Below are 25,966 nucleotides of genomic sequence, written 5' to 3'. Positions count from 1 at the left end.
AGATGAGTAAAACATTTAAACGTGTTAACCCTCGCAAGGCTGCAGGCCCAGACGGCATCCCCAGCCGCGCCCTCAGAGCATGCGCAGACCAGCTGGCTGGTGTGTTTACGGACATATTCAATCAATCCCTATCTCAGTCTGCTGTTCCCACATGCTTCAAGAGGGCCACCATTGTTCCTGTTCCCAAGAAAGCTAAGGTAACTGAGCTAAATGACTACCGCCCCGTAGCACTCACTTCCGTCATCATGAAGTGCTTTGAGAGACTAGTCAAGGACCATATCACCTCCACCCTACCTGACACCCTAGACCCACTCCAATTTGCTTACCGCCCAAATACGTCCACAGACGATGCAATCTCAACCACACTGCACACTGCCCTAACCCATCTGGACAAGAGGAATACCTATGTGAGAATGCTGTTCATCGACTGCAGCTCGGCATTTAACACCATAGTACCCTCCAAGCTCGTCATCAAGCTCGAGACCCTGGGTCTCGACCCCGTCCTGTGCAACTGGGTATTGGACACCACCCCCAGGTGGTAAGGGTAGTTAACAACATCTCCACCCTGTTGATCCTCAACACTGGGGCCCCACAAGGGTGCGTTCTGAGCCCTCTCCTGTACTCCCTGTTCACCCACGACTGCGTGGCCACGCTCGCCTCCAACTCAATCATCAAGTTTGCGGACGACACAACAGTGGTAGGCTTGATTACCAACAACGACGAGACGGCCTACAGGGAGGAGGTGAGGGCCCTCGGAGTGTGGTGTCAGGAAAATAACCTCACACTCAACGTCAACAAAACTAAGGAGATGATTGTGGACTTCAGGAAACAGCAGAGGGAACACCCCCCTATCCACATCGATGGAACAGTAGTGGAGAGGGTAGTAAGTTTTAAGTTCCTCGGCATACACATCACAGACAAACTGAATTGGTCCACCCACACAGACAGCATTGTGAAGAAGGCGTAGCAGCGCCTCTTCAACCTCAGCAGGCTGAAGAAATTTGGCTTGTCACCAAAAGCACTCACAAACTTCTACAGATGCACAATCGAGAGCATCCTTGCGGGCTGTATCACCGCCTGGTACGGCAACTGCTCCGCCCACAACTGTAAGGCTCTCCAGAGGGTAGTGAGGTCTGCACAACGCATCACCGGGGTAAACTACCTGCCCTCCAGGACACCTACACCACCCGATGTTACAGGAAGGCCATAAAGATCATCAAGGACAACAACCACCCGAGCCACTGCCTGTTCACCCCGCTATCATCCAGAAGGCGAGGTCAGTACTTGTGCATCAAAGCTGGGACCGAGAGACTGAAAAACAGCTTCTATCTCAAGGCCATCAGACTGTTAAACAGCAACCACTAACATTGAGTGGCTGCTGCCAACACACTGACTCAACTCCAGCCACTTTAATAATGGGAATTGATGGGAAATGATGTAAAATATATCACTAGCCACTTTAAACAATGCTACATAATATAATGTTTACATACCCTACATTATTCATCTCATATGTATACGTATATACTGTACTCTATATCATCCACTGCATCTTTATGTAATACATGTAGCACTAGCCACTTTAACTATGCCACTTTGTTTACATACTCATCTCATGTATATTCTGTACTCGATACCATCTACTGTATCTTGCCTATGCTGCTCTGTACCATCACTCATTCATATATCTTTATGTACATGTTCTTTATCCCCTTACACTTGTGTATAAGACAGTAGTTCTGGAATTGTTAGTTAGATTACTTGTTGGTTATTACTGCATTGTCGGAACGAGAAGCACAAGCATTTCGCTACACTCGCATTAACATCTACTAACCATGTGTATGTGACAAATAAAATTTGATTTGATTTGAACGTTAAAATGGGAAAAACGAGTGACCTAAGCGACTTTGAGCATGGTATGATCAGAAATGGCCGGCGTCCTGTGCTTTTCATGCACGACAGTGTGTAGGGTATACAAAGACTGGTGCAAAAAACAAAAAACATCCAGTCAGCCTCAGTCCTATGGGCGAAAACAGCTTGTTGATGAGAGGTCGAAGGAGAATGGCAAGAATCGTTCAAGCTGAAAGGTGTGCCACAAACAGGCAAATAATGGCACGGTACAACAGTGGTGTGAAGAACGGCATCTCGGAACGCACAACTTGTCGGTCCTTGTCACGGATGGGCTATTGCAGCAGACGACCAACAGGGTTCCACTCCTATCAGCTAAAAACAAGGAGAATCGGCTCCAGTGGGCACGCCATCACCAACACTGGACAATTGAGCAGTCGAAAAACATGGTCCGACGAATCCCGGATCCTGTTGTGTCATGCTGAGTCAGGATTTGGCGTAAGCAGCAGAGTCCATGGCCCCAACCTGCCTGGTCTCAACGGTACAGGCTGATGGTGGTGGTATAATGGTGTGCGGAACTATCCAGGCACACTTTAGGTGTCTTGACACCAACTGAGAAACATTTCCGTTTACTGAGGAAAAGGGGGTCTGACTTGGTACTAGGTGGGTGTACCTAATAAACTGAGAACTGAGAGTAAATGATTGCAGATTACCGAGGCCTGTTATAATGTATAGTTATTTTTTTCATTAAGTATTTCATAAATTTATTGATCATTAAAAAAAACATTTTAGTTCAATTGTTTTAGCAACAGTTTCAATGGGTTTGTCTGGGCTGCACAATAATCTGGCATAGATCAAAATCCTGTGTGACTAGACTAATATCAGTCTGTGGCCATGGTCTGTACTCAACACTGCGGTGCGGCTTGCATATGGAGAGGGGTCGTCTTTCTTTAAACTGCTCTTGAGAATCCCTCACCAAGGTGACTTGCCTGACCTCACTCTCAAGTAATAATCTCTACACTAATTACGCCAGTCAGGAACCCATGTCCTTGACCAATTTCTTGTCAGTGAATACCTCTCTCCAACCTCCTGCCCCTTAAAATCACAGCCGCAAAATGGAGGCAACAGTGATAAATGGACACAAATGAGCATTGAAATTTAGGGATGGGAATTGCCAGGGACCTCATGTTACAATATTATCACGATACTTAGGTGCCGATACAAGATTTATTGCGATTCTTACCATTCTATATGTATTGCGATTAGATGTTCAAAACATATTGCTCACTATGTCTGCTTAAGAGAGACAAGAGAGAGCCATAATAAAATCAGGTTTTGATCAGTCATGGAAATAAAAGTGATGAAAACATGTTGACTCACTATTTAAAGATATTCTCTGGTACTTTTGTATACTTTTTCACCAGTAGTTCGGAAGGTAGCATCCACAAGCCAGAAGTGGTCCCTGAAAATTGCGTACTATGTCACAAATGTGCAGATGTGAACCACGTCATTGCTCTCTCGCTCTACTGTGTTTGTGTGTGTGTGTGTGTGTGTGTGTGTGTGTGTGTGTGTGTGTGTGTGTGTGTGTGTGTGTGTGTGTCTTGCCAGCTGTCACTCAAATGGCGAGGGGCTGAATCTCATTGGCTGAAACTCTGCTAGACAGCTAGCCCATGTATGGGTAAATTCAAGGGAAATGGCACCGCACAGCTTCTAGAAAACATTCGCTTTCAAACTAGGGATTTCGTGACTGATTGAAGTAAGACATAGGGCGGCGCACAATTGTCCGGGTTATGGGAGGGTTTGGCCGGGGGCTCATTGGGCTCTAGCGACTCCTTGTGGTGGGCCGGGCGCCTGCAGACTGACTTCGGTCATCAGTTGAGCGGTGTTTCCTCTGACAGGTTGGTGCGGGTGGCTTCTGGGTTAAGCGGGTGGGCGTGCGGTTTGACGGTTTGCACATATTTCGGAGGATGCATGACTCAACCTTCACCTCTCCGAGCCCGTTGGGGAGTTGCAGACATGAGACACGATCGTAATTGGGAAGGAAAAGGGGTTAACGTACAAAAATAATAATAATATGTTTCTAAACACTTCTACATCAATGTGGATGCTACCCTCAAATTCAACTGACAATCTTCACTTTAACCTCATACTCATTGTATAATTTCAAATCCAAAGTGCTGGAGCACAGAACCCCCCCCCCCCCCACTGTCACTGTCCCAATACATTGAGCTCACTGTATACAGTATGTATTTTTAGTTTTTTTTTACAAATCGTTACTTGGTGTCAAAGTATCAATATAATATCATCCTAAATATTGCGATATGTAACTGTATCGATTTTTTCCCCAATCACTCCTGATAATGTTGTCCTCTCCATGATAGGGGATGAAATCATGTGCATACTGTTTTGCAATCAATCTGTTCAGGTTGAAAAAGATGCTGCTCCAAGCAAATGTCATTTGTTCATTTTATGCAGTTTCCAAGGTAACCAGAACCAAATGTTTTGTTCGGTGTACCATTTGAATACCGTAATACATGGGAGCTGAAAGCCGATTTAAGCTCACATTTGCAGTTAAGACAAGAATATGTATCTTCCATCATTCGCATAAGTTTTAAAGTAAATCTAAGGAAAATAATATACTACGGTATTTAAATGATCATGTGATTAGAAATAGAGCACTGTTAATCATATTAATGTGAGGGAGATGCTGTTCAGGTGTTATTCATATGCACATTTTGCCTTCAAATACAGTATACTATATGTGAAATAAATGTTAAGTGTTATATCTTAAATCATCATTTGACTTAGAAATGCCGACTCTAATCATCAGATGATCAATTACTGATAGGAATTATAAGAAATTATCCTCATATAAATTATTATAATAGAAATTATAGTCATAATACTGAAGACATTTTCAGCATGACTTTGTTCTTCAATTCTTACCTTCAAATGACTCAAATTAACGTACAATGATCAAGGAATATCTCATGTCAACTATATTTCAGAACTGCAATTATTCCAGGACTGCATAAAGAGACAGAATATGGTTAGAAGAATTTCCATGTAAAACAATGAAAACAGCAACACTGATCAAAGTTTAACTACTGCGGTACAGATGTACTATCACTATTAAGATAATGTCACTATTAAGATAATACAAATTCCCTGTCATAGGTTAGTTAGGATCCCCACTTTATTTTAAGAATGTGAAATGTCAGAATAATAGTAGAGAGAATGATTTATTTCAGCTTTTATTTCTTTCATCACATTCCCAGTGGGTCAGAAGTTTACATACAGTCAATTACTATTTGGTAGCAATGCCTTCAAATTGTTTAACCTGGGTCAAACATTTTGGGTAGTCTTCCACAAGCTTCCCACAATAAGTTGGGTGAATTTTGTCACATTCCTCCTGACAGAGCTGGTGTAACTGAGTCTGGTTTGTAGGCCTCCTTGCTCGCACACACTGTTTCAGTTCTGCCCACAAATTCTCGATGGGATTGAGGTCAGGGCTTTGTGATGGCCACTCCAATACCTTGACTCCGTTGTCCTCAAGCCATTTTGCCCAAGTATGCTTGGGGTCATTGTCCATTTGGAAGACCCATTTGCGACCAAGCTTTAACTTCCTGACTGGTGTCTTGAGATGTTGCTTCAATATAGCCACATAATTTTCTTTCATCATGATGCCATCTATTTTGTGAAGTGCACCAGTTCCTCTTGCAGTAAAGCACCCCCACAACATGATGCTGCCACCACTGTGCTTCACGGTTGGAATGGTGTTCTTCAGCTTGCAAGCCTCCCCCTTTTTCCTCCAAACATAACGATGGTCATTATGGCCAAACAGTTCTATTTTTTTCATCAGACCAGAGGACATTTCTCCAAAAAGTACAATCTTTGTCCCCATGTGCAGTTGCAAACCGTAGTCTGGGTTTTTATGGCGGTTTTGGAGCAGGGGCTTCTTCCTTGCTGAGTAGCCTTTCAGGTTAAGTCGATTTAGGACTCGTTTTACTGTGGATATAGATACTTTTGCACCTGTTTCCTCCAGCATCTTCACAAGGTCCTTTGCTGTTGTTCTGGGAACCTAAGTGTATGTAAACTTCCGACTTCAACTGTATATTGTGAAAGGTCAACCAGTGGTTTAGATGGGACCTGAAATAACCTCCATAGTGGTATTTTATGTCTTCCTGAAGCAGACCAGATAGTGTGACATTTTTGTATGAGGAACCTTCAAGAGACAGTGATGGCATACTGCATTATGTGTTCAGTGAATAAGGTAGATAACAATATAGACTGTGCAATGAAAAATTGAGTAGAAACATCCCCTTAAAACCATTCATAATTCGATAAGTGAGTTTTGTGTTTTCCCTGTAACACTCATTTCCTATTCTCATTTCCTAACAATCATTGTTTAGAGTGGTTAGAATAGAGGTGTGATTGTGTTATATTGTACAGAGAAAAAGTCAATTCAAACATAATTATACACTCCCCCCATCCCTATCTCACCCCACCCCCCAAACCCCAACACAGCCCTAAGGTGTTAAAAGCTCCTATGTGTGACTAGCTAGACTAGGAAACAAGTTATGGAATAACTGCATTACCTCTGTAATTCACATTTTTCACAATAACATTCAACCGAGTCTACCTTCCACATTAGCATGCAATCCTTCCATAGTCACTGCAGGTAGCAGCAGAGTAGAGTTTTCATACATTTACCAGGGGATATGTGGATACGGGGACATGAGATTATAAAATTCATTTGGCTAGCTGCAATGTCATGATAAGTCTTACCATGCATACAATCACACTGCATTTGCCTGTCTCCCCTGCAACCTCTCTGCCATTTTGACATCATAACTGACCATAACCTGTGCAACGAAAACTGATTAACCTGGAACCTGTGCGTTTATCAATAACTACAAAATGGAACGGGCCTTTACCGTATAAATGCCCCCAGCACAGTTACCAATCAAAACAAATTGCTATTTCAATTTAATTACTATTTAACAACCTCATTGTGACTGGCTAAACTAGTTTGTGGTGTGTGGTTATAGCGTACCTCCAGTGTGTTCCTCCACTGTTTTCCGCTTGGCTCTGTGGCTGTTGTAGTTTAGTCTCATCTCCTGGCCGTAGTCGGGCAGGGTCTCTCGGGATGTGTAGGATTTGCAAAGGTTCCTGCCGTCCTCGCTTTCGTCTGAGGAGCTGGTGTAGGCGAGCTCCATCTCATTCCGGGCCTTGGACAATGACTGGTAAGGCTTACAATCCATCTGCTCCATGCCTGGCAACACTGAACCAAGCTCATTCAGTCATTGGATCCAAAATGCAAGACCAATCTGGAGAAAGTGGAGAATAAAGACTTAGAACAATGAATTTACCTCACACATTGCTAATGTTGTGTCCCAGTATTGTGCGAAAAATATATAAATCAAGTAAAAAGTAATTATTTGGATATTAGTGTCTTTAATCAGCGTGTCCTTGTTCTAAGGGGTTGCTGCTGGGTGGTGGTGTTAGAAGATTGAGTTGCTTTATAGACACAGGGGAGGAGGAGCCCTTATAGGAACAGATTGAGAGATAACTTTAATTTACAGCAGAATCTGATGGACTGCTATGAAACACAATGACAGAAACCATGTGGCGAACAATGTATTTTATCCCCAGAGCTAGAGAGGCAGTTATTTTTTTATTTACCATTAGCATTACTCAGTAGTAATATAACAGTAGCACAATGATGAATACTGTTATTTTGCATCGGTGTCCTAGTATAAGGCTGCAGTTCATCACAGCCCAGTAGTGTTTTGCTGTGTAGCGTAAAGCACACTATAACCTTGATATGAACCCGTCTGTTCTGCCCTGAGCTCTGCTTGGGCTGACCTTTCTATCATTGCCGCCTGACAGCCACTAAACCTTGGCCATGGCCTTGACCCAAACACTCGACCCTGTAGCAGAGAGGATTGCCTTCACACCCCACTGTCCTTCTATACGTTGGGAACGGAGGGGGGGAAAACTCCCCATAATACAAACTTCAGCAAGAAATCAGAAGAGGCTCCTGACAATGTTTGCCCTCTGACATGCGTAATCTTTAACAGCATTCAAGACAAATATGACAATCAAATGCTCATTAGGCTGTGCCATCTTTGTCCGGCTTGTGGTAATAGGTTATTAATAGCAAGCTCAGTACATATCTTGCTTGACTAATTGGCAGTTGAAGGCATTTTTATGGGCCATTTGTATTCTGTGCCGCAGCCAGCCCCCTGGCTGGACGAGGCTGTTCTGTGCATGTAAAGGTAATTACTCAGGGTAGGTGTGGCTGGAAAATGATGAGTGGGGAGTCAACACCACTAGTTGAAACAAGGCTGTTTTTGGTGAGGTTACTGTATAAACTCTAAGGCAGGGAGCCTAGGTAAGGCACCTATTTTAGCATACACAGTCCACACTGTCTACAAGAGGTGCTCTCAGTACAAAAACATATGAGTAGCTAGCTCATGAATATACATGAGTAGTTCCTTTTTGTCGATTTTTGTACCCTTTTAACATACTTTAAATGTGTGTAATGTTGTGAAATTGTTAGATACTACTTGTTATATATTACTGCACTTTTGGAGCTAGAAACACAAGCATTTCGCTACATGTGCAATAACATCTGCTAAATGTGTATGTGACCAATAAAATGTTATTTTATTTGACATGTAGGTAGGTATATGGGATTTGTGTCTGAGAGCTATTGTCACATGGACATTTCCCTAACTATGCTATCACTAGTTCCTTTCCAACAGTATGTATAAACAGCAGAATCTGATTACATACACAACCTTTAATTGTTGTTGAAATGTTTTAATTTCTTTGTTCCAATCACCAACATGTTCTACGCACCATTGCAGTGTTGAACTGGCTCCAAGGGGAGCACGCCCAGGTCGGTTCAGGGCTTCATGCTCCGTTCATTACAAATGGGGAACTCAGAAAATACTACTTGTAAACTGGGAGCAACACGTTTTCCCCAGTGGTATGCTGGTATTAACGAATTTGCTAAATGTTATGAACGCAGCAACAGACACAGGTTGTCCACCTGTGTCTGTGTTTGGTTTCTTCTGCTGTGGGGGTGTTTTCATTGTTTTTCAGAAATGCTAATAATAGGTTAGGGCATGTCCTTTTAGCATCATTGTGGCTAGATGGTGTAAAGCTATTGTAAAAAAGTTGCATGTTTTATTCGCGTCGTGAGAAAGTTCTCCTAACCTGCTACTAAAAGAAACTTCTGTCCGTTGTTGTAATAGACCATTTAGTCACTTTCTCCTCATTCAGGTATAGATCATTGTCTTGGTAACATGCTGTTACTTTAGCTATGCCATACTCAGATGCTTGAGTTTATGGGTGTTTCGCCTGTTTGAAGCACGTTTGCCTTTGTTCTTCAGTTGAGGTAATAGTTAAGTATTTTTTGTCATGAACTATTTTCATTATTTTTCACCATTACTATATTTTCAAAATACATATCTAGATCCTGTCTTCTACCAGTTCTACCACCAGTCTTCTACTACTAATTTAATAGGCCTACCGTACCACCAATATTTTAACCTGATCCTCTGACTCCGGCTCCACACAAACGAATTAGGCTGCCGGGTTCTCTATCATGAGGATATTGTGTACACACTGTCTTACAAGAGGTACTCTCATGTACCACTTCCTCTGTTGCAAAACCTAATTGAATTACCACTTCCTCTGATGCAAAAAGGAATGAATAGTTGCTACCACATGCAATCATTTATTTGTGTACCTTCTTAACGTTGATATGTATTTGTTTAAACGTATAAAAAATACTTAGGGGATAGAGTATACACTGTAGCTACAGAATATGCAGCTAGAAAATCCCAAGAACATCTTCATAGTGAGATTGACAGTGTTCTCAGTATGATCAATAACACAAACATCTTACATCTCAGAGTTAAATGTATTAAAATGACTCGAATAGCCAATAGCCAGTGAAAAGTTCATAAGGCACAACAAATCCAATCAATAAGGTTGATATTCATAACTTATTTTCCCTACTCAAAAACTAATATTACTCTGTAAATGTCATTAACGTAATAAAATAGGAAGAAATAGAATATATACATTTCCCCATCTCTAAAAGGGCACATGCATAATGTAGCACTGGGAAAATTTAACATTTTATCTTTCCTCTGAGCAAGTTGCAATTTAACTACGCATTCCTAAAATAACCTTGTGTTAATATTATACAACCCTTCCATTTTATGAATGTTAATCATGTTCCATTTGGGATACGATCAGTCTTATTTCTGTTACAGTAAATATAATTTTCCTCCTAAAGCTCCTAAATGATATTGGGTTATAGTTGCACCATAAATGCAAACTACAGTATACCATTTGTCTGCTTGGTTAAAACGGCTTAGTTCTACCACTCTGGTGCTTAGCAAAATATGTTTTGAATGCAGAGGTTTAATGGGAGCACATTGGGGCTAAGACAGTGTCTTCTGATGAGCACCAAGTAGCTTTTAATGAGATGATTACGGTGTTTGTAAATAAACTGCCTAGTGGACACACAAATCATTCAGAGTAACACCAGCCAGCACAACACACGGTAATTTGCTCGTAATCCATGGGCTTTAACAGGATGAATGTTGCTGTACATCTTTTCGTGGTCCATGACCTTAGAAACGGCGATCCGTCATTCAGGACAGGGTGGGGCAGAGCCCCACCTGTTTTGAGCACCACACTTTTAGGTTAAAAAAAAAGTATATAATAAAAAAAATAAAAATAAACATTTTTTTTGGGGGGGGGGGGGTTTGCCTGTTGTGCTTGTTATTTTGGCATTAATAATATAATATAATAATTATTATTATTATTTATTATATATTATTAATATGTGTCACACATCAGTTTGTAAACAATGTAACAAAAACAATTGTAATTAACTTAATAAAGCTGCATACAAACATGGTCTAATTTTTTTCTTTATTGATGAGTAAGGCAGCTCCAAAATGCAGGTGTTTCAGCCTAGCTCAGTGCTTTCTGTGGTAGTGGGGCTAGCCAGCAAAAAATACAAAGCATTGACCCAGACTGGCTATGTTTCTGTCATTCATGGGACAGTACGTCATCCCCAATTCTAAGGTTAGAGCTCAAAAATGTTAGCCCCTTGGGTTCTGCTATAGAGTTATATTAGAAGTGCCCATCCAAGAAGGCTCAAGATCATTGGCCACAGATAGAATGACATCAAATCACGTTATATCTACAGTAGCTTTGAATGGACTTTCAAAGTCTTAGCTAGCAGACATCATCAGTTGTCATCAAGTCGACATTCTACTGGCAAATCATTTTTAAAACAAACAATGAGGAACATATCGGTGCTCATCGGCCCTTGTACATAAAGATTACACAATAATTTAACAATGAGTCGTTTGGAAGGAATCAGTGGCTAACTGCAAGCGTTGTAAAGAAACTACTAACATTAGCCTGCTACTCAATGGAGTGGCTGTGCTTTTTCCACACAAAGGACAGCTGCGCCTCCTTCACAAGGTGAGTCCAAAAATGTCTTGTATGCTGCTGCATAAATGATGTAATGTGCCAGGGAGAAATGTACACTGTAGCTAAGAAAGTAATACTAAGTGTATGTTGTGTAGTAAGCTGTTAGTAGCCCATGTGCCTCACCCTAATAATTTGGTCTATTTTCACCTCTTAATTTCACGTACTCTTCTAACTTGGTGGTTCACAAATCGCATATAATCTGTTTTAGAGAAATATAATCATCGAATATTGTAAGAGCTTTCATTTTCTGCTTATATGCCCCATTTATGTATCCTACGGTTCTGACTTGTACAGGGAGTACACTGTTCAGAATTATGTCAATGTACATTTCAAAAGTGCTGAACATATAGTTAGTTATATTGACTATGTCCATCGTCGCTTGCTCATTTATGCCTTAATCGAAATTACGGATTGCCTCTTATCCGCTTGTCGTCCCCTTATGCCATCATTTTTACATCTCAATTATCAGTTTAAGCAAGTCTGCCATATCAGCTATGGTTTTTTTTAAAGGCAGTAAATGAGGCTGAATGAACTGTTTTGCTGCCAGACAAGGCTCCGCTGAAAGCCAGGTGTAGCAGTGCTAAGGTGTTGGGACTGCTGTTGGGACAGCGTTATGTAGGCCCTAACCGTTTTTGGGCACCGTTTGTCACCGTTATAGTGCAATTAATGTATTGTTTAGTGTTATATCATGTAGTGGCTTTGCTGATATGCATCCTACATTTTATTTTTTGCCCCACCAAGATTTACATGTTAAAATTGCCACTGGACCTTAGAATGAAAAGCCAGTAGCATTCCGGAACACTCTTAACCTTCCAAAGCTGCATGACAAAAGAGTCTGTACAACCATAGAAAAATACTTTTAGGAGAAAGAAAGAGGAAAATATTAGATTTCTGATCTTTTCGGTATGAAATACAATACCCTGCCTTGGTGTAGTACACTACAGTATTAAGTCCATAAATCAAAGGCTGTTTGGTGCCAGTTCGCCAAGCTCCATGATGCTGGCTGAGCCTTCCTGGGACTCGGCAGGGTAAAGTGCTTGGTGTTAATTGGGTAGCTACATGTGGGGAAAGAATATTCAGATGAACGTCCCCCGTCGAGTCTGGGAGAGTCTGGCCCAACGGCCCAGCATGGGCACATGAGCCACAAACTTCATTACAGCGCTACAGGCATGCCGCAGGCACTCACTGCCTCCATCTCTGTCATGGAACTCCACTTCTCCGGAGCTATTCCTCTTCCTCCTACTGAGAGATCTGTCATTGTCATTTCTCTATAGTATACATCTAGTGTTTCCTACCCGACTGTATTTTCACCCCAGCTCATTCAATCCCTCGCATAAGCACTGTTCCTAGGTCAGGGTGAGAATGTACCCAAAGGGATCAGCTTCAGTGCCTCGAGCACAAAAACAGATAACTTAGACTGTGTGATGTAACTGAAATTTGTGTGAACTGAAGATGTCTTCATAGTGCCTTCCGAAAGTGTATTATTAAAAATTGATTAAATCATTTTTTCTCACCTACCTACACACAAGACCCCATAATGGCAAAGTGACAACATGTTTTTAGACATTTTTGCAAATGTATTTAAAATGAAATACATAAATATCTCATTTACATAAGTATTCACACCCCCAAAGTCAATACTTTGAAGAAGCATTTTTGGCAGAAATTACAGCTGTGAGCCTTTCTGGGTAAGTATCTAAGAGCTTTCCACACCTGGATTGTGCAACATTTGCCCATTTATCTTTTCATAATTCTTCCAAGCTTTGTTAAATTGGTTGTTGATCATTACTAGACAACCATTTTCAGGTCTTGATTTTCAAGTAGATTTAAGTCTGAACTGTAACTCCGCCACATTCATTTTCTTCTTGGTAAACAACTCCAGTGTAGATTTGGCCTTGTGCTTTTGGTTATTTTCCTGCTGAAAGCAGAATTCATCTCCCAGTGTCTGGTGGAAGGCAGACTGAACCAGGCTTCCCTCTAGGATTTTGCCTGTGCTTAGCTCCATTCCATTTATTTTTTATTGAGAAAAACACCCAGTCCTTAACGATTGATGCAGCCACCACTTCTGCTTGAAAATATGTAGAGTGGTACTCAGTAATGTGTGGTATTGGATTTGCCTCAAACATTTTAGCCAATTTTTTGGGCAGTATTACTTTAGTGCCTTGTTGCAATAGGATGCATGTTTTTGAATATTTTTATTCTGTACAGGCTTCCTTCTTTTCACTTTTCACTGTCATGTAGGTTAGTATTGTGGAGTAACTACAATGTTGTTGATACATCCTCAGTTTTCTCCTATCACATCTATTAAACTCTGGAACTGTTTTAAAGTCCCCATTGACCTCATGGTGAACTCCCTGAGCAGGTTCCTTCCTCTCCAGCAACGAAGTTAGTAAGGATCTTTGTAGTGACAGGGTGTTGTCACACCCTGATCTGTTTCACCTGTCTTTGTGCTTGTCTCCACCATCCTCTAGGTGTCGCCCATCTTCCATATTATCCCCAGTGTATTAATACCTGTGTTCTCTGTTTGTCTGTTGCCAGTTTGTTTTGTTCGTCAAGCCTACCAGTACTTTTCCCCTTGCTCCTATCTGTTTCTAGTTCTTGTTTTCTAGTTTTCCCAGTTTTGACCATTCAGCCTGCCCTGACCCTAAGCCTGCCTGCCGTTCTGTACCTTGTCACACCACACTGGATTATTGACCTCTGCCTGCCTTGACCCTGACATGCTGACCAGACCGGACACGTCGCGTGCGCGAGCGTCGCAAAATAAATGTAGAAATACATGTTATTCAATTATTTCACACACACTGCTCGTGCGTGCCAATGAGCGTCTGCGTTGCCAAGGGCTAAAATAGAACTCCTTTCTATTTCTGACGCAGATCGCGCTGAAAGTCCTGCCTCTCCCATCTCCTCATTGGTTTATAGAAGCAGATACCCACGTGGCATTTCTGTAAGTGGTAAAAGTGTAGATGCCAATCATCATATAAATTCAAAGATGAAAAAGCCTGGAAGGAGGAAAGATGATTAGAAACGATTCAGTTGGCCGTTTTATGTGTGTATTAATTGTCGGAGTAGAAGACCTTGTGCATTTCAGGTAAAATAACAACTCAATGTTTATATCCCAGGACAAATTAGCTAGCAACAGCAAGCTAGCTAAATAGGACAAATTAGCTAGCAAGTGCAAGCTAACTAGCTAAATTGTCATACATCCCCAAATTAATGTAATTGGTTCAGAGTTTGTTTTGATATTTTAGCATGCGTGTCGTGAACGCGTTTGGTGTAGGGGGACAAAATAAATGTATGCACAATAGCGCACGATGGCGCACGCGCGCAGCCGGTTTGGGTTCCGTGTGAGACTGCCTGCCGTTATGTACCTTTTGGACTCTGATCTGGATTACCGACCTCTGCCTGCCCTTGACCTGTCATTTTGCCTGACTCCTGTTCTAGTAATAAACTTGTGTTACTTCGACAATGACTGCATCTGGATCTTCCCTAAAACGTGATAGGTATATTGATATACCATCCAAAGTATAATTAATAACTTCACCAAGCTCAAAGGGATATTCAATGTATTTTTTAAATATATTTTTTTACCCATCTACCAATAGGTGCCCTTTGCGAGGCATTGGAAAACCTCCCTGGTCTTTGTTCTTGAATCTGTGTTTGAAATTATTTTGTATTAATTTGATGTTACGGGGTATTGTGTGTAAGCCAGTGACAAAAATCTCAATTTAATATTTTTTTTATTCAGGTTATAAAAATTCTGAAGGCACAATAGCTAACGGTTCACCAAACCCACGGTTCGGTACGTACTGCGGTTTTGTGGTCACAGTTTGGATCGGTTTTGTGGTCACAGTTTGGATCGGTTTCGGTACAGTGGGAAAATGAAATGTCATTCACAATGTTCAGCATTCACAACGTTTCTTGCATTGTCTGTTGTGATCAGATTGTTATGTTGGGCCTTTCAAGTTTCCACTCCGATGCTGCATTTGTAACCATGTGCGAGGTGGGAATTTACCAGTTGTAAAGTCATAAATACCAGTTGGATGCATTCATGTGACTTGAACTCGTTGAGAAAAGCCGATTGGATAATGACCAACAAGCTGTCAACCATAAACTACAAGTAAAGCTATCATGCTTGCAAACAAATTACAGATCTCAAAAAACTACATTAATAGATTATTTCATAAATAATGTTTTGCTGTTGCATTTAATTGCCAAAAATGCTGTTGTTACAGAGGCCATTTCCTTAGTAGGTGACGTCAGAGGTCATCATGTGGGAGAAGTGGGTTTTCAGGATGATAGACGAGTTTCCCACTAGTAATTATCAGTTTGAGGGCTGTTGAAGTGGATTTTTCCCAGTTGTATGTGATAAATTCCCACTTGGTTATGAACGCACCATGACACTGCCTCCTTCACTGCCAGATGTGTGTTTGTAGCACGGTAAACATCCCACTCTGGGGTAATGTGATGGGCTGTCACTGTTAAGTAAGGGCAACACAGGGTGCATTGGCAAATTCATTTCAAAACTTTGGCTTTGGTTTGCTTATATAGAGAGATTACAGATTTCTAAAATGGGTGCAAGAGGGAAGTTTGTAACGTGGTTTGAGCACTTCCACGAGGTGCTTAAACCACTACTGAAACCCCCATTTCTCAACCACCGTGAATGGGTGCATCTCTGCAGGTATAAACCAAAGACTGTAAGAAATTTAAACATAGCCTACCTATCACTTTTGTAATTTCTTTCTGAATCAGATCCCAATGGCTGCTTGACTGCAGAGGGGAGACGATGTTGTGTTGTTTCCGTGTTGCTCCGGTATACAAGAGTGATATCAGTGTAAAATTGTCAACATATTTGAGGTGTTGACAGCTGCATAGGCTATTCTCGTTGAGCGTAGCATCATACTGTTAATGCCGTTGTCATTTACTGGGAAGCCAACATTTTCCCAAACTGGAAGTTTAAACGATGATGGAGGATCCAATTCTGGTTTATTGACCCCACCACTCACCAGTGGTGTAAAGTACCTTTAGTAAAAAATACTTTAAAGTACTACTTAAGTTGTTTGGGGTGTCTGTACTAGAGGTCGACCGTTTATGATTTTTCAACGCCGGTACCGGCGTAACAGTAAACAGTAAAGTCAACAATAAACAGTAAACCACACAACACTTTTAGTAGGAAGTAAACCCCACAACATTGTTAGTAGGAAGTAAACAGTAAACCCCTCAGCTGCAGTGGATAGCAGCAGTCTTACGGGGTCCTGACCATTTCTGCTACTTTGTTTTTTTCCTCCTGATCAAATTTTTTTTTGTACATAATGTCTTCGCCATCATTTCCTATGACCGAAAACAGCTTCTGGCCATCAGAACAGCGATGGATTAGCATTTCTACATCAACGAGTCGGCAGCTCTGGACATCCTGCTTACTCTGGACAAGGCCCTAATCCTAGGTACTGGTAGAATGATTGCACAATTATTTGCATCAATCCACTGGCCATTTGTTTCGCAAACTCTGCAAACACATGAGCGCTACAGAAACATCACTGACCAATCAAAGGTCTCTTGCTGGAGGGCACTTAGACATTTCTTCTATTTTTCCAAGAGTGGTCTCCTGATGTGGTTTAAACATTGTTGTGGACTACCTGCAGTAACTCTATGCACACACACTACCCACACACTCACACATATTTACACTGACACGCAACACACACACACACACACACACACACTATATTCGCCCACATGACACACGCACACATGCAAACTGACGCAACACACTCACACCACATACGTTGCTGCTACTATCTATTATCTATCCTGTTGCCTATCCCTTTACCCCTACCTATATGTACATAGCTACCTCAATTACCTCGTACCCCTGCACATTGACTTGGTACTGGTACTCCCTGTACAGTTGTGGCCCAAAGTTTTGAGAATGGCACAAATATTAATTTTCACAAAGTCTGTTGCCTCAGTGTCTTTAGATATTTGTGTCAGATGCCTCTATGGAATACTGCAGTATAATTACAACCATTTCATAAGTGTCAAAGGCTTTTATTGACAATTACATGAAGTTGATGCAAAGAGTCAATATTTGCAGTGTCGACCAAGACCTCTGCAATTTGCCCCGGCTTGCTGTCAATTAACTTCTGGACCAGCCCATTCTTGCATAATCAATGCTTGGAGTTTGTCAGAATTTGTGGGTTTTTGCTTGTCCACCTGCCTCTTGAGGATTGACCACAAGTTCTCAATGGGATTAAGGTCTGGGGAGTTTACTGGCCATGGACCCAAAATATCGATGTTTTGTTCCCCGAGCCACTTAGTTTTATGGCAAGGTGCTCCATCATGCTGGAAAAGGCATTGTTCGTCACCAAACTGTTCCTGGATGTTTGGGAGAAGTCGCTCTCGGAGGATGTGTAGGTACCATTCTTTATTCATGTCTGTGTTCTTGAGTGAGCCCACTCCATTGGCTGAGAAGCAACCCCACACATGAATGGTCTCAGGATGCTTTACTGTTGGCATGACACAGGACTGATGGTAGTGCTCACCTTGTCTTCTCCGGACAAGCTTTTTTCCGGATGCCCCAAACAACCGGAAAGAGGATTCATCAGAGGAAATCACTTTACCCCAGTCCTCAACAGTCCAATCCCTGTACCTTTTGCAGAATATCAGTCTGTCCCCAATGTTTTTCCTGGAGAGAAGTGGCTTCTTTGCTGCCCTTGATACAAGGCCATCCTCCAAAAGTCTTTGCCTCACTGTGAGTGCAGATGTACTGTCAGCAAAATCTTTGCCTGTGAAGCCCTTTTTGTGCAATGCAATGATGACGGCACGTGTTTACTTGCAGGTAACCATGGATGACAGAAGAAGAAGAATTTTTCCAAGCACCACCCTCCTTTTGAAGCTTCCAGTCTGTTATTCAAACTCAATCAGCATGACAGAGTGATCTCCAGCCTTGTCCTCGTCAACACTCACACCTGTGTTAACGAGAGAATCACTGAGATGATGTCAGCTGGTCCATTTGTGGCAGGGCTGAAATGCAGTGGAAAAGTTTTTGGGGGATTCAGTTCATTTGCATGGCAAATAGGGACTTTGCAATTAATTGCAATTCATCTGATCACTCTTCATAACATTCTGGAGTATATGCAAATTGCCATCATTCAAACTGAGGCAGCAGACTTTGTGAAAATTAATATTTGTGTCATTCTCAAAACGTTTGACTGTATATAGCCATGTTATTACCTCGTACCCCTGCACACTGAATTGGTACTGGTACTCACTGTACATAGCCATGTTATTGTTACTCATTATTGTTATTCACTGTCTATTTATTCCTCATGTCACTATTATTACATAAACTCAGAAAAAAAGAAACGCCCTTTCACTGTCAAATGTGTTTATTTTAAGCAAACTTAACATGTTTGTAAATATTTGTATGAACATAACAAGATTCAACAACTGAGACATAAACTGAACAAGTTCCACAGACATGTGACAAACATAAATGGAATAATGTGTCACTGAATAAATGGGGGGGGGGGGGGGTCAAAAGCAAAAATAACAGACAGTATATGGTGTGGCCACCAGCTGCATTAAGAACTGCAGGGCATCTGCTCCTCATGGACTGCACCAGATTTGCCAGTTTTTGCTGTATGATGTTACCCCACTCTTCCTCCAGGGCACCTGCAAGTTCCCAGACATTTCTGTGGGAATGGCCCTAGCCCTCACCCTCCGATCCAACAGGTCTCAGACGTGCTCAATGGGATTGAGATTCGGGCTCTTCGCTGGCCATGGCAGAACACTGACATTCCTGTCTTGCTGGAAATCACGCACAGAACGAGCAGTATGGCTGGTGGCAATGTCATGCTGGAGCGTCATGTCAGGATGAGCCTGCAGGAAGGATGTCTTCCCTGTAACTCACAGCGTTGAGATTTCCTGCAATGACGACAAGCTCAGTCCGATGATGCTGTGACTAGAGGTCGACCGATTAATCGGAATGGCCGATTACTTAGGACCGATTTTAAGTTTTCATAACAATCGTAAATCGGTATTTTTGGGCGCCGATTTGCCGATTTTTTTTTTTTTACACCTTTATTCAATCTTTATTTAACTAGGTAAGTCAGTTAAGAACACATTCTTATTTTCAATGACGGCCTAGGAACGGTGGGTTAACTGCCTCGTTTAGGGGCAGAAAGACAGGTTTTCACCTTGTCAGCTCGGGGGGTTCCAATCTTGCAACCTTACAGTTAACTAGTCCAACGCAATAACAACCTGCCTCTCTCTCATTGCACTCCACAAGGAGACTGACTGCCTGTTACGCAAATGCAGTAAGCCAAGGTAAGTTGCTAGCTAGCATTAAACTTATCTTATAAAAAACAATCAATCATAATCACTAGTTAACTACACATGGTTGATGATATTACTAGATATTATCTAGCGTGTCCTGTGGTGCATATAATCTGACTGAGCATACAAGCATACAAGTATCTAAGTATCTGACTGAGCGGTGGTCGGCAGAAGCAGGCACGTAAACATTCATTCAAACAGCACTTTCGTGCGTTTTGCCAGCAGCTCTTCGTTGTGCGTCAAGGATTGCATTGTTTATGACTTCAAACCTATCAACTCCCGAGATGAGATGAGGGTGGTGTGACCGAAGTGAAATGGCTGGCTAGTTAGCGCGCGCTAATAGCGTTTCAAACTTCACTCGCTCTGAGCCTTGGGGTGGTGGTTTCCCTTGCCCTGCATGGGTAACACTTCGATGTGTTGGCTGTTGTCTATGTGTTGCTGGTTCGAGCCCAGGGAGGAGTGAGGAGAGGGACGGAAGCTATACTGTTACACTGGCAATTCTAAAGTGCCTATAAGAACATCCAATAGTCAAAGGTTAATGAAATACAAATGGTATAGAGGGAAATAGTCCTATAATAACTACAACCTAAAACGTCTTACCTGGGAATATTGAAGACTCATGTTAAAAGGAACCACCAGCTTTCATATGTTCTCATGTTCTGAGCAAGGAACTGAAACGTTAGCTTTCTTACATATTACATATTGCACTTTTACGTTCTTCTCAAACACTTTGTTTTTGCATTATTTAAACCAAATTGAACATGTTTCATTATCTACTTGAGGCTTAATTGATTTTATTGATGTATTATATTAAGTTAAAATAAGTGTTAATTCAGTATTGTTGTAATTGTCATTATTACAAATACTTTTTATTTTTTTATATGCTGATTAATCAGTAGCGGCTTTTTTGGTACTCCAATAATCGGTATCGGTATCGGCGATGAAAAATCATAATCGGTTGACCTCTAGCTGTGACACACCGCCCCAGACCATGACGGACCCTCCACCTGCAAATCGATCCCGCTCTAGAATACAGGCCTCGGTGTAACGCTCATTCCTTTGACGATAAACATGAATCCGACCATCACCCCTGATGAGACGTGAGCACTGATGGAGGGATTGTGTGTTCCTGGTGTAACTGGGGTAATTGTTGTTGCTATCTTGTACTTGTCCCGCAGGTGTGATGTTCAGATGTACCGATCCTGTGCAGGTGTTGTTACACGTGGTCTGACCACTGCGAGGACGATCAGCTGTCCGTCCTGTCTCCCTGTGGTGCCTTCTTTGGCGTCTCACAGTACGGACATTGCAATTTATTGCCCTGGCCACATCTGCAGTCCTCACGCCTCCTAGCAGCATGCCTAAGGCACGTTCACGCAGAAGAGCAGGGACCCTGGGCATCTTTCTTTTGGTGTTTTTCAGAGCCAGTAGAAAGGCCTCTTTAGTGTCCTAAGTTTTCATAACTGTGACCTTAATTGCCTAACAGTCTACAGCTGTTAGTGTCTTAACGACCGTTCCACAGGTGCATGTTCATTAATTGTTTATGGTTCATTGAACAAGCATGGGAAACAGTGTTAAACCCTTTACAATAAAGGTCTGTGAAGTTACAAGGACTTTTATGAATTATCTTTGAAATACAGGATACTGAACAAGGGATGTTTCTTTTGTTATATGTACAAAAATGTACATATCAAAACGGGTGCATCATAATGTTTTTGATATTAACATTTTCCTTCCAAGTTTGTGTAGCACAATAAAATACATTAAAAAAACAGTTATTTATTTATCTGTATAGGATGGTCAAATATCCTCCCTTTGCCAGCTGCTATCTGTCATACTGCAAGGTAATGATCCAAGATCATTGATTTTCTCCCCCAGCTCAGTGATGAGAGAAAAATCAGCAGAGTAATATCATTATTCAAAATGTACCTCCAGCAGGTGACAGACAGGCCCAGAATTAACTACAGACCTTATGGCTAGCTACCTCCATTCCACTTTACATGGCCCACTTAGACACACTCTTCTGGGGAAGCACAGGCTGCCATGGTCCACCCATCCATCCACCGCCCCAAGCCAGTGACACTTAGTGACAGCGGACTGTAAAAAGTAACTTAAAAAGCAATGCTTTCCATTTAAAAGTTTACTCATAGATGACTGACAAATCTACCAAAAAAAGGTCTTCCACAGTGTATCTGTGTTACTGGCAGTAATCCCACTAAAATGTAAACAGTTTAAATTATTCATAGATATTTATTTATGAAATGTCATATCCTGTACCTTTCGTGGAGTCATATGACGACTGAAAACACTTACTGTAATAGTGGGCCTTGGTAAGACTAGCTGATCACACACAGAAAACAAAAGCAGAGCTCTGACTGAAATGGCAATGAGGTTCAGACTAAACTCTCTTCCCCTGTGCCTCTAAATAGAAATGACTGATTTAACGACTAAAATACGTTCACAGAGCTTGGAATTGACCACAGAGAATGATCCTGACTAATGTGATCATCTACAGTATACCAGGGGTCTTCAACCTTTCTTGCCCAAGGACACCCTCCCAGGCAAACCAGTGATCCAGAGACCCCATCATAAGTCATCAAAAATAATGCTTCACGTGTCTTGTCTTATCATCAGGTAAATGGTATTGGCAAGGTGAAGTAATCAACATTTTAAAATTAATAGATTTGGTAGAAAGTTTTTCATTATTTTGACCTTCCCACGTTATAATTGGAAGAGGAAGTGTAAACTCTAACATATCCTATTAGCTAGAAACTCTAAACACACCTTTGATAAGTGCAGCAGTTTAGCTGGTTAAAGGCCCAGTGCAGTCAAAAATGTGATATTCATGTGTTTTAGTCAGTGCCTTGCGAAAGTATTCGGCCCCCTTGAACTTTGCGACCTTTTGCCACATTTCAGGCTTCAAACATAAAGATATAAAACTGTATTTTTTTGTGAAGAATCAACAACAAGTGGGACACAATCATGAAGTGGAACGACATTTATTGGATATTTAAAACTTCAAAAATTGAAAAATTGGGCGTGCAAAATTATTCAGCCCCCTTAAGTTAATACTTTGTAGCGCCACCTTTTGCTGCGATTACAGCTGTAATTCGCTTGGGGTATGTCTCTATCAGTTTTGCACATCAAGAGACTGAATTTTTTCCCCATTCCTCCTTGCAAAACAGCTCGAGCTCAGTGAGGTTGGATGGAGAGCATTTGTGAACAGCAGTTTTCAGTTCTTTCCACAGATTCTCGATTGGATTCAGGTCTGGACTTTGACTTGGCCATTCTAACACCTGGATATGTTTATTTTTGAACCATTCCATTGTAGATTTTGCTTTATGTTTTGGATCATTGTCTTGTTGGAAGACAAATCTCCGTCCCAGTCTCAGGTCTTTTGCAGACTCCATCAGGTTTTCTTCCAGAATGGTCCTGTATTTGGCTCCATCCATCTTCCCATCAATTTTAACCATCTTCCCTGTCCCTGCTGAAGAAAAGCAGGCCCAAACCATGATGCTGCCACCACCATGTTTGACAGTGGGTATGGTATATTCAGGGTGATGAGCTGTGTTGCTTTTACGCCAAACATAACGTTTTGCATTGTTGCCAAAAAGTTCAATTTTGGTTTCATCTGACCAGAGCACCTTCTTCCACATGTTTGGTGTGTCTCCCTGGTGGCTTGTGGCAAACTTTAAACAACACTTTTTATGGATATCTTTAAGAAATGGCTTTCTTCTTGCCACTTCCATAAAGGCCAGATTTGTGCAATATACGACTGATTGTTGTCCTATGGACAGAGTCTCCCACCTCAGCTGTAGATCTCTGCAGTTCATCCAGAGTGATCATGGGCCTCTTGGCTGCATCTCTGATCAGTCTTCTCCTTGTATGAGCTGAAAGTTTAGAGGGACGGCCAGGTCTTGGTAGATTTGCAGTGGTCTGATACTCCTTCCATTTCAATATTATCGCTTGCACAGTGCTCCTTGGGATGTTTAAAGCTTGGGAAATCTTTTTGTATCCAAATCCGGCTTTAAACTTCTTCACAACAGTATCTCGGACCTGCCTGGTGTGTTCCTTGTTCTTCATGATGCTCTCTGTGCTTTTAACGGACCTCTGAGACTATCACAATGCAGGTGCATTTATACGGAGACTTGATTACACACAGGTGGATTGTATTTATCATCATTAGTCATTGAGGTCAACATTGGATCATTCAGAGATCCTCACTGAACTTCTGGAGAGAGTTTGCTGCACTGAAATTAAAGGGGCTGAATAATTTTGCATGCCCAATTTTTCCGTTTTTGATTTGTTAAAAAAGTTTGAAATATCCAATAAATGTCGTTCCACTTCATGATTGTGTCCCACTTGTTGTTGATTCTTCACAAAAAAAATACAGTTTTATATCTTTATGTTTGAAGCCTGAAATGTGGCAAAAGGTCGCAAAGTTCAAGGGGGCCGAATACTTTCGCAAGGCACTGTATATGTTTCCACACTATGAGTTTGGAATAAACTTGTGAAAATTGTGAAATTGAGAAAATGGTGATAATGCCCTTTTAGTGTAAGAGTTGTTTGAAAAGACCACCTGAAATTTCAGCCTCTTTTGGTGGGATGGAGTTTTGGCCTTCCTTGGTGATATCACCAAGCGGTAAATTAGCTAATAGACCAATAAGAAAGAAAGTTACAGACCTCTCTGCCAATAACAGCTCATTTTCCAGTTTCCCCTCCCCACTCAGACCACTCCCAGACAGTCCAAGCTAAATCATTTTTTAAATCAAATCTATTTGTTCTTCTTTTTTACCATTTTAATTGATAACAATCACAGTAAGGTAATTAATTGTTACCCAGAAATGATTTGATATTGAGATAAAAACAGATGCATTGGACCTTTAAATGAAGTGAATGTGTAAGAACTGTCATGGCGGAAAATGTTTCTGTTGTTGATTGCTCTTCTCAAACAAAAGCATGGGATTAGTTCTCTGTAATAGCTATTTTAAATTGGAAAACGTAGTTCGATTACCAAGATTCTAATCTTTTGAAGGGTGTAAGACACTTGCATTTTCAAGAATGTTTAATGTTACGAAGTTGTATTTTTAGTTGTCACTCTGAAATTTCCCCTGATGTTGATCCCTGTACAGGGATCGCAGCCATAGCAGGTTATTAACATACGTATGCTATAAGAACTTTGATATCACAAACAGAATTTGTGTTATAAGCACTTTTAGGAGGACAGCATAGCATGCAGGTAATAATATTATTTTTCTCCCTGTAAGGCATTGTTGTATATCTGAGTACTAAACCTAGAAGTCTGAGACGAGGTGTTGTGTTTGGTCAACACCCCAACAACAGAGTGATAGTCTGGTCTGAGTTGTTATACATATTGTTTACCAGTACAGTATGAGTGGGAGAGGAAGCCAATCTTCAGTTGTTTGCAGAGGTTTCAATATGCGTTTTAGCCTATTCTTACAGTTGAGAACATTTAAGAACCATTATTGTCTATGGCTTGTCTTTCTGAACTGTACCAAGGCTTACGAAAGGGAGAATAAGGATATTCATTGTTGTAGTAGTGGCTTTGTCATCTAAACAATATGCAGCATATGAAAATGCATTTGTTTTCCCTTGGGGGGGTCAAGAGGTAGAGATCAGGATTATTCAATTGGGGGTATTGCAGGGGGTCCGTGGAAATATATATCGCATTTTCTATTGTATATTTTGAATATTGCTGGAATCAACAGTATAAAAGAAGAGACTATCTTATTTCTAATGATGTGAACTTTATTTCTCAACTCCTAATATTGAACAAATTACACTCACTGGAGTATCTGAAATAGGCTTAAAAAAAACACCAGCAAATAGGCTCCCAGTATGGCAAGCACCCGCTCCCAGTATGGCAAGCACCCGCTCCCAGTATGGCAAGCACCCGCTCCCAGAATGGCAAGCATCCGCTCCCAGTATGGCAAGTGTCGCTGGCTGCTGGTAAGCTTGACATGGACATATATAAGGACAGAGGGAGCATGACTTTAAAAATGGCAGACATTTGACTCAAAATGACTCACTGTGCTCTTCTAGTGTTAATTCATAGATGAAACTGGAAAGCCAGCCATCTGAGGAGCAGATATTCTGAGCATGCTTTGGGCAGTTCCAAACATCCATTAAAAGGATCACACTACAGGAAAAACATGATGGCAGAGAAAATCCCCTGGCAATAACACAAACACACACTCACACACACACACACACACACACACACACACACACACAC

At 41.4% G+C, this 25,966-nt stretch overlaps 1 protein-coding gene across 1 annotated transcript in view; it reads right to left on the bottom strand.

Moving 5' to 3' along the window:
- LOC135550534 (teneurin-1-like) overlaps positions 1-25,966 on the bottom strand; it is a 187,786-nt gene that overhangs the window by 129,162 nt on the left and 32,658 nt on the right. Inside the window, exon 2 of the mRNA XM_064981453.1 lies at positions 6,905-7,178. Within this exon, the coding sequence (XP_064837525.1) occupies positions 6,905-7,121 (217 nt within the window). The 5' untranslated portion in view covers positions 7,122-7,178. The remainder of the gene's footprint in view (positions 1-6,904; positions 7,179-25,966) is intronic.

This window comes from Oncorhynchus masou, chromosome 12, assembly GCF_036934945.1.
Source record: "Oncorhynchus masou masou isolate Uvic2021 chromosome 12, UVic_Omas_1.1, whole genome shotgun sequence".
Taxonomy (NCBI): Eukaryota; Metazoa; Chordata; class Actinopteri; order Salmoniformes; family Salmonidae; genus Oncorhynchus; species Oncorhynchus masou.
The sequence above is the reverse complement of the archived record's forward strand: the minus strand, read 5'-3'. Positions and strand labels throughout refer to the sequence as shown.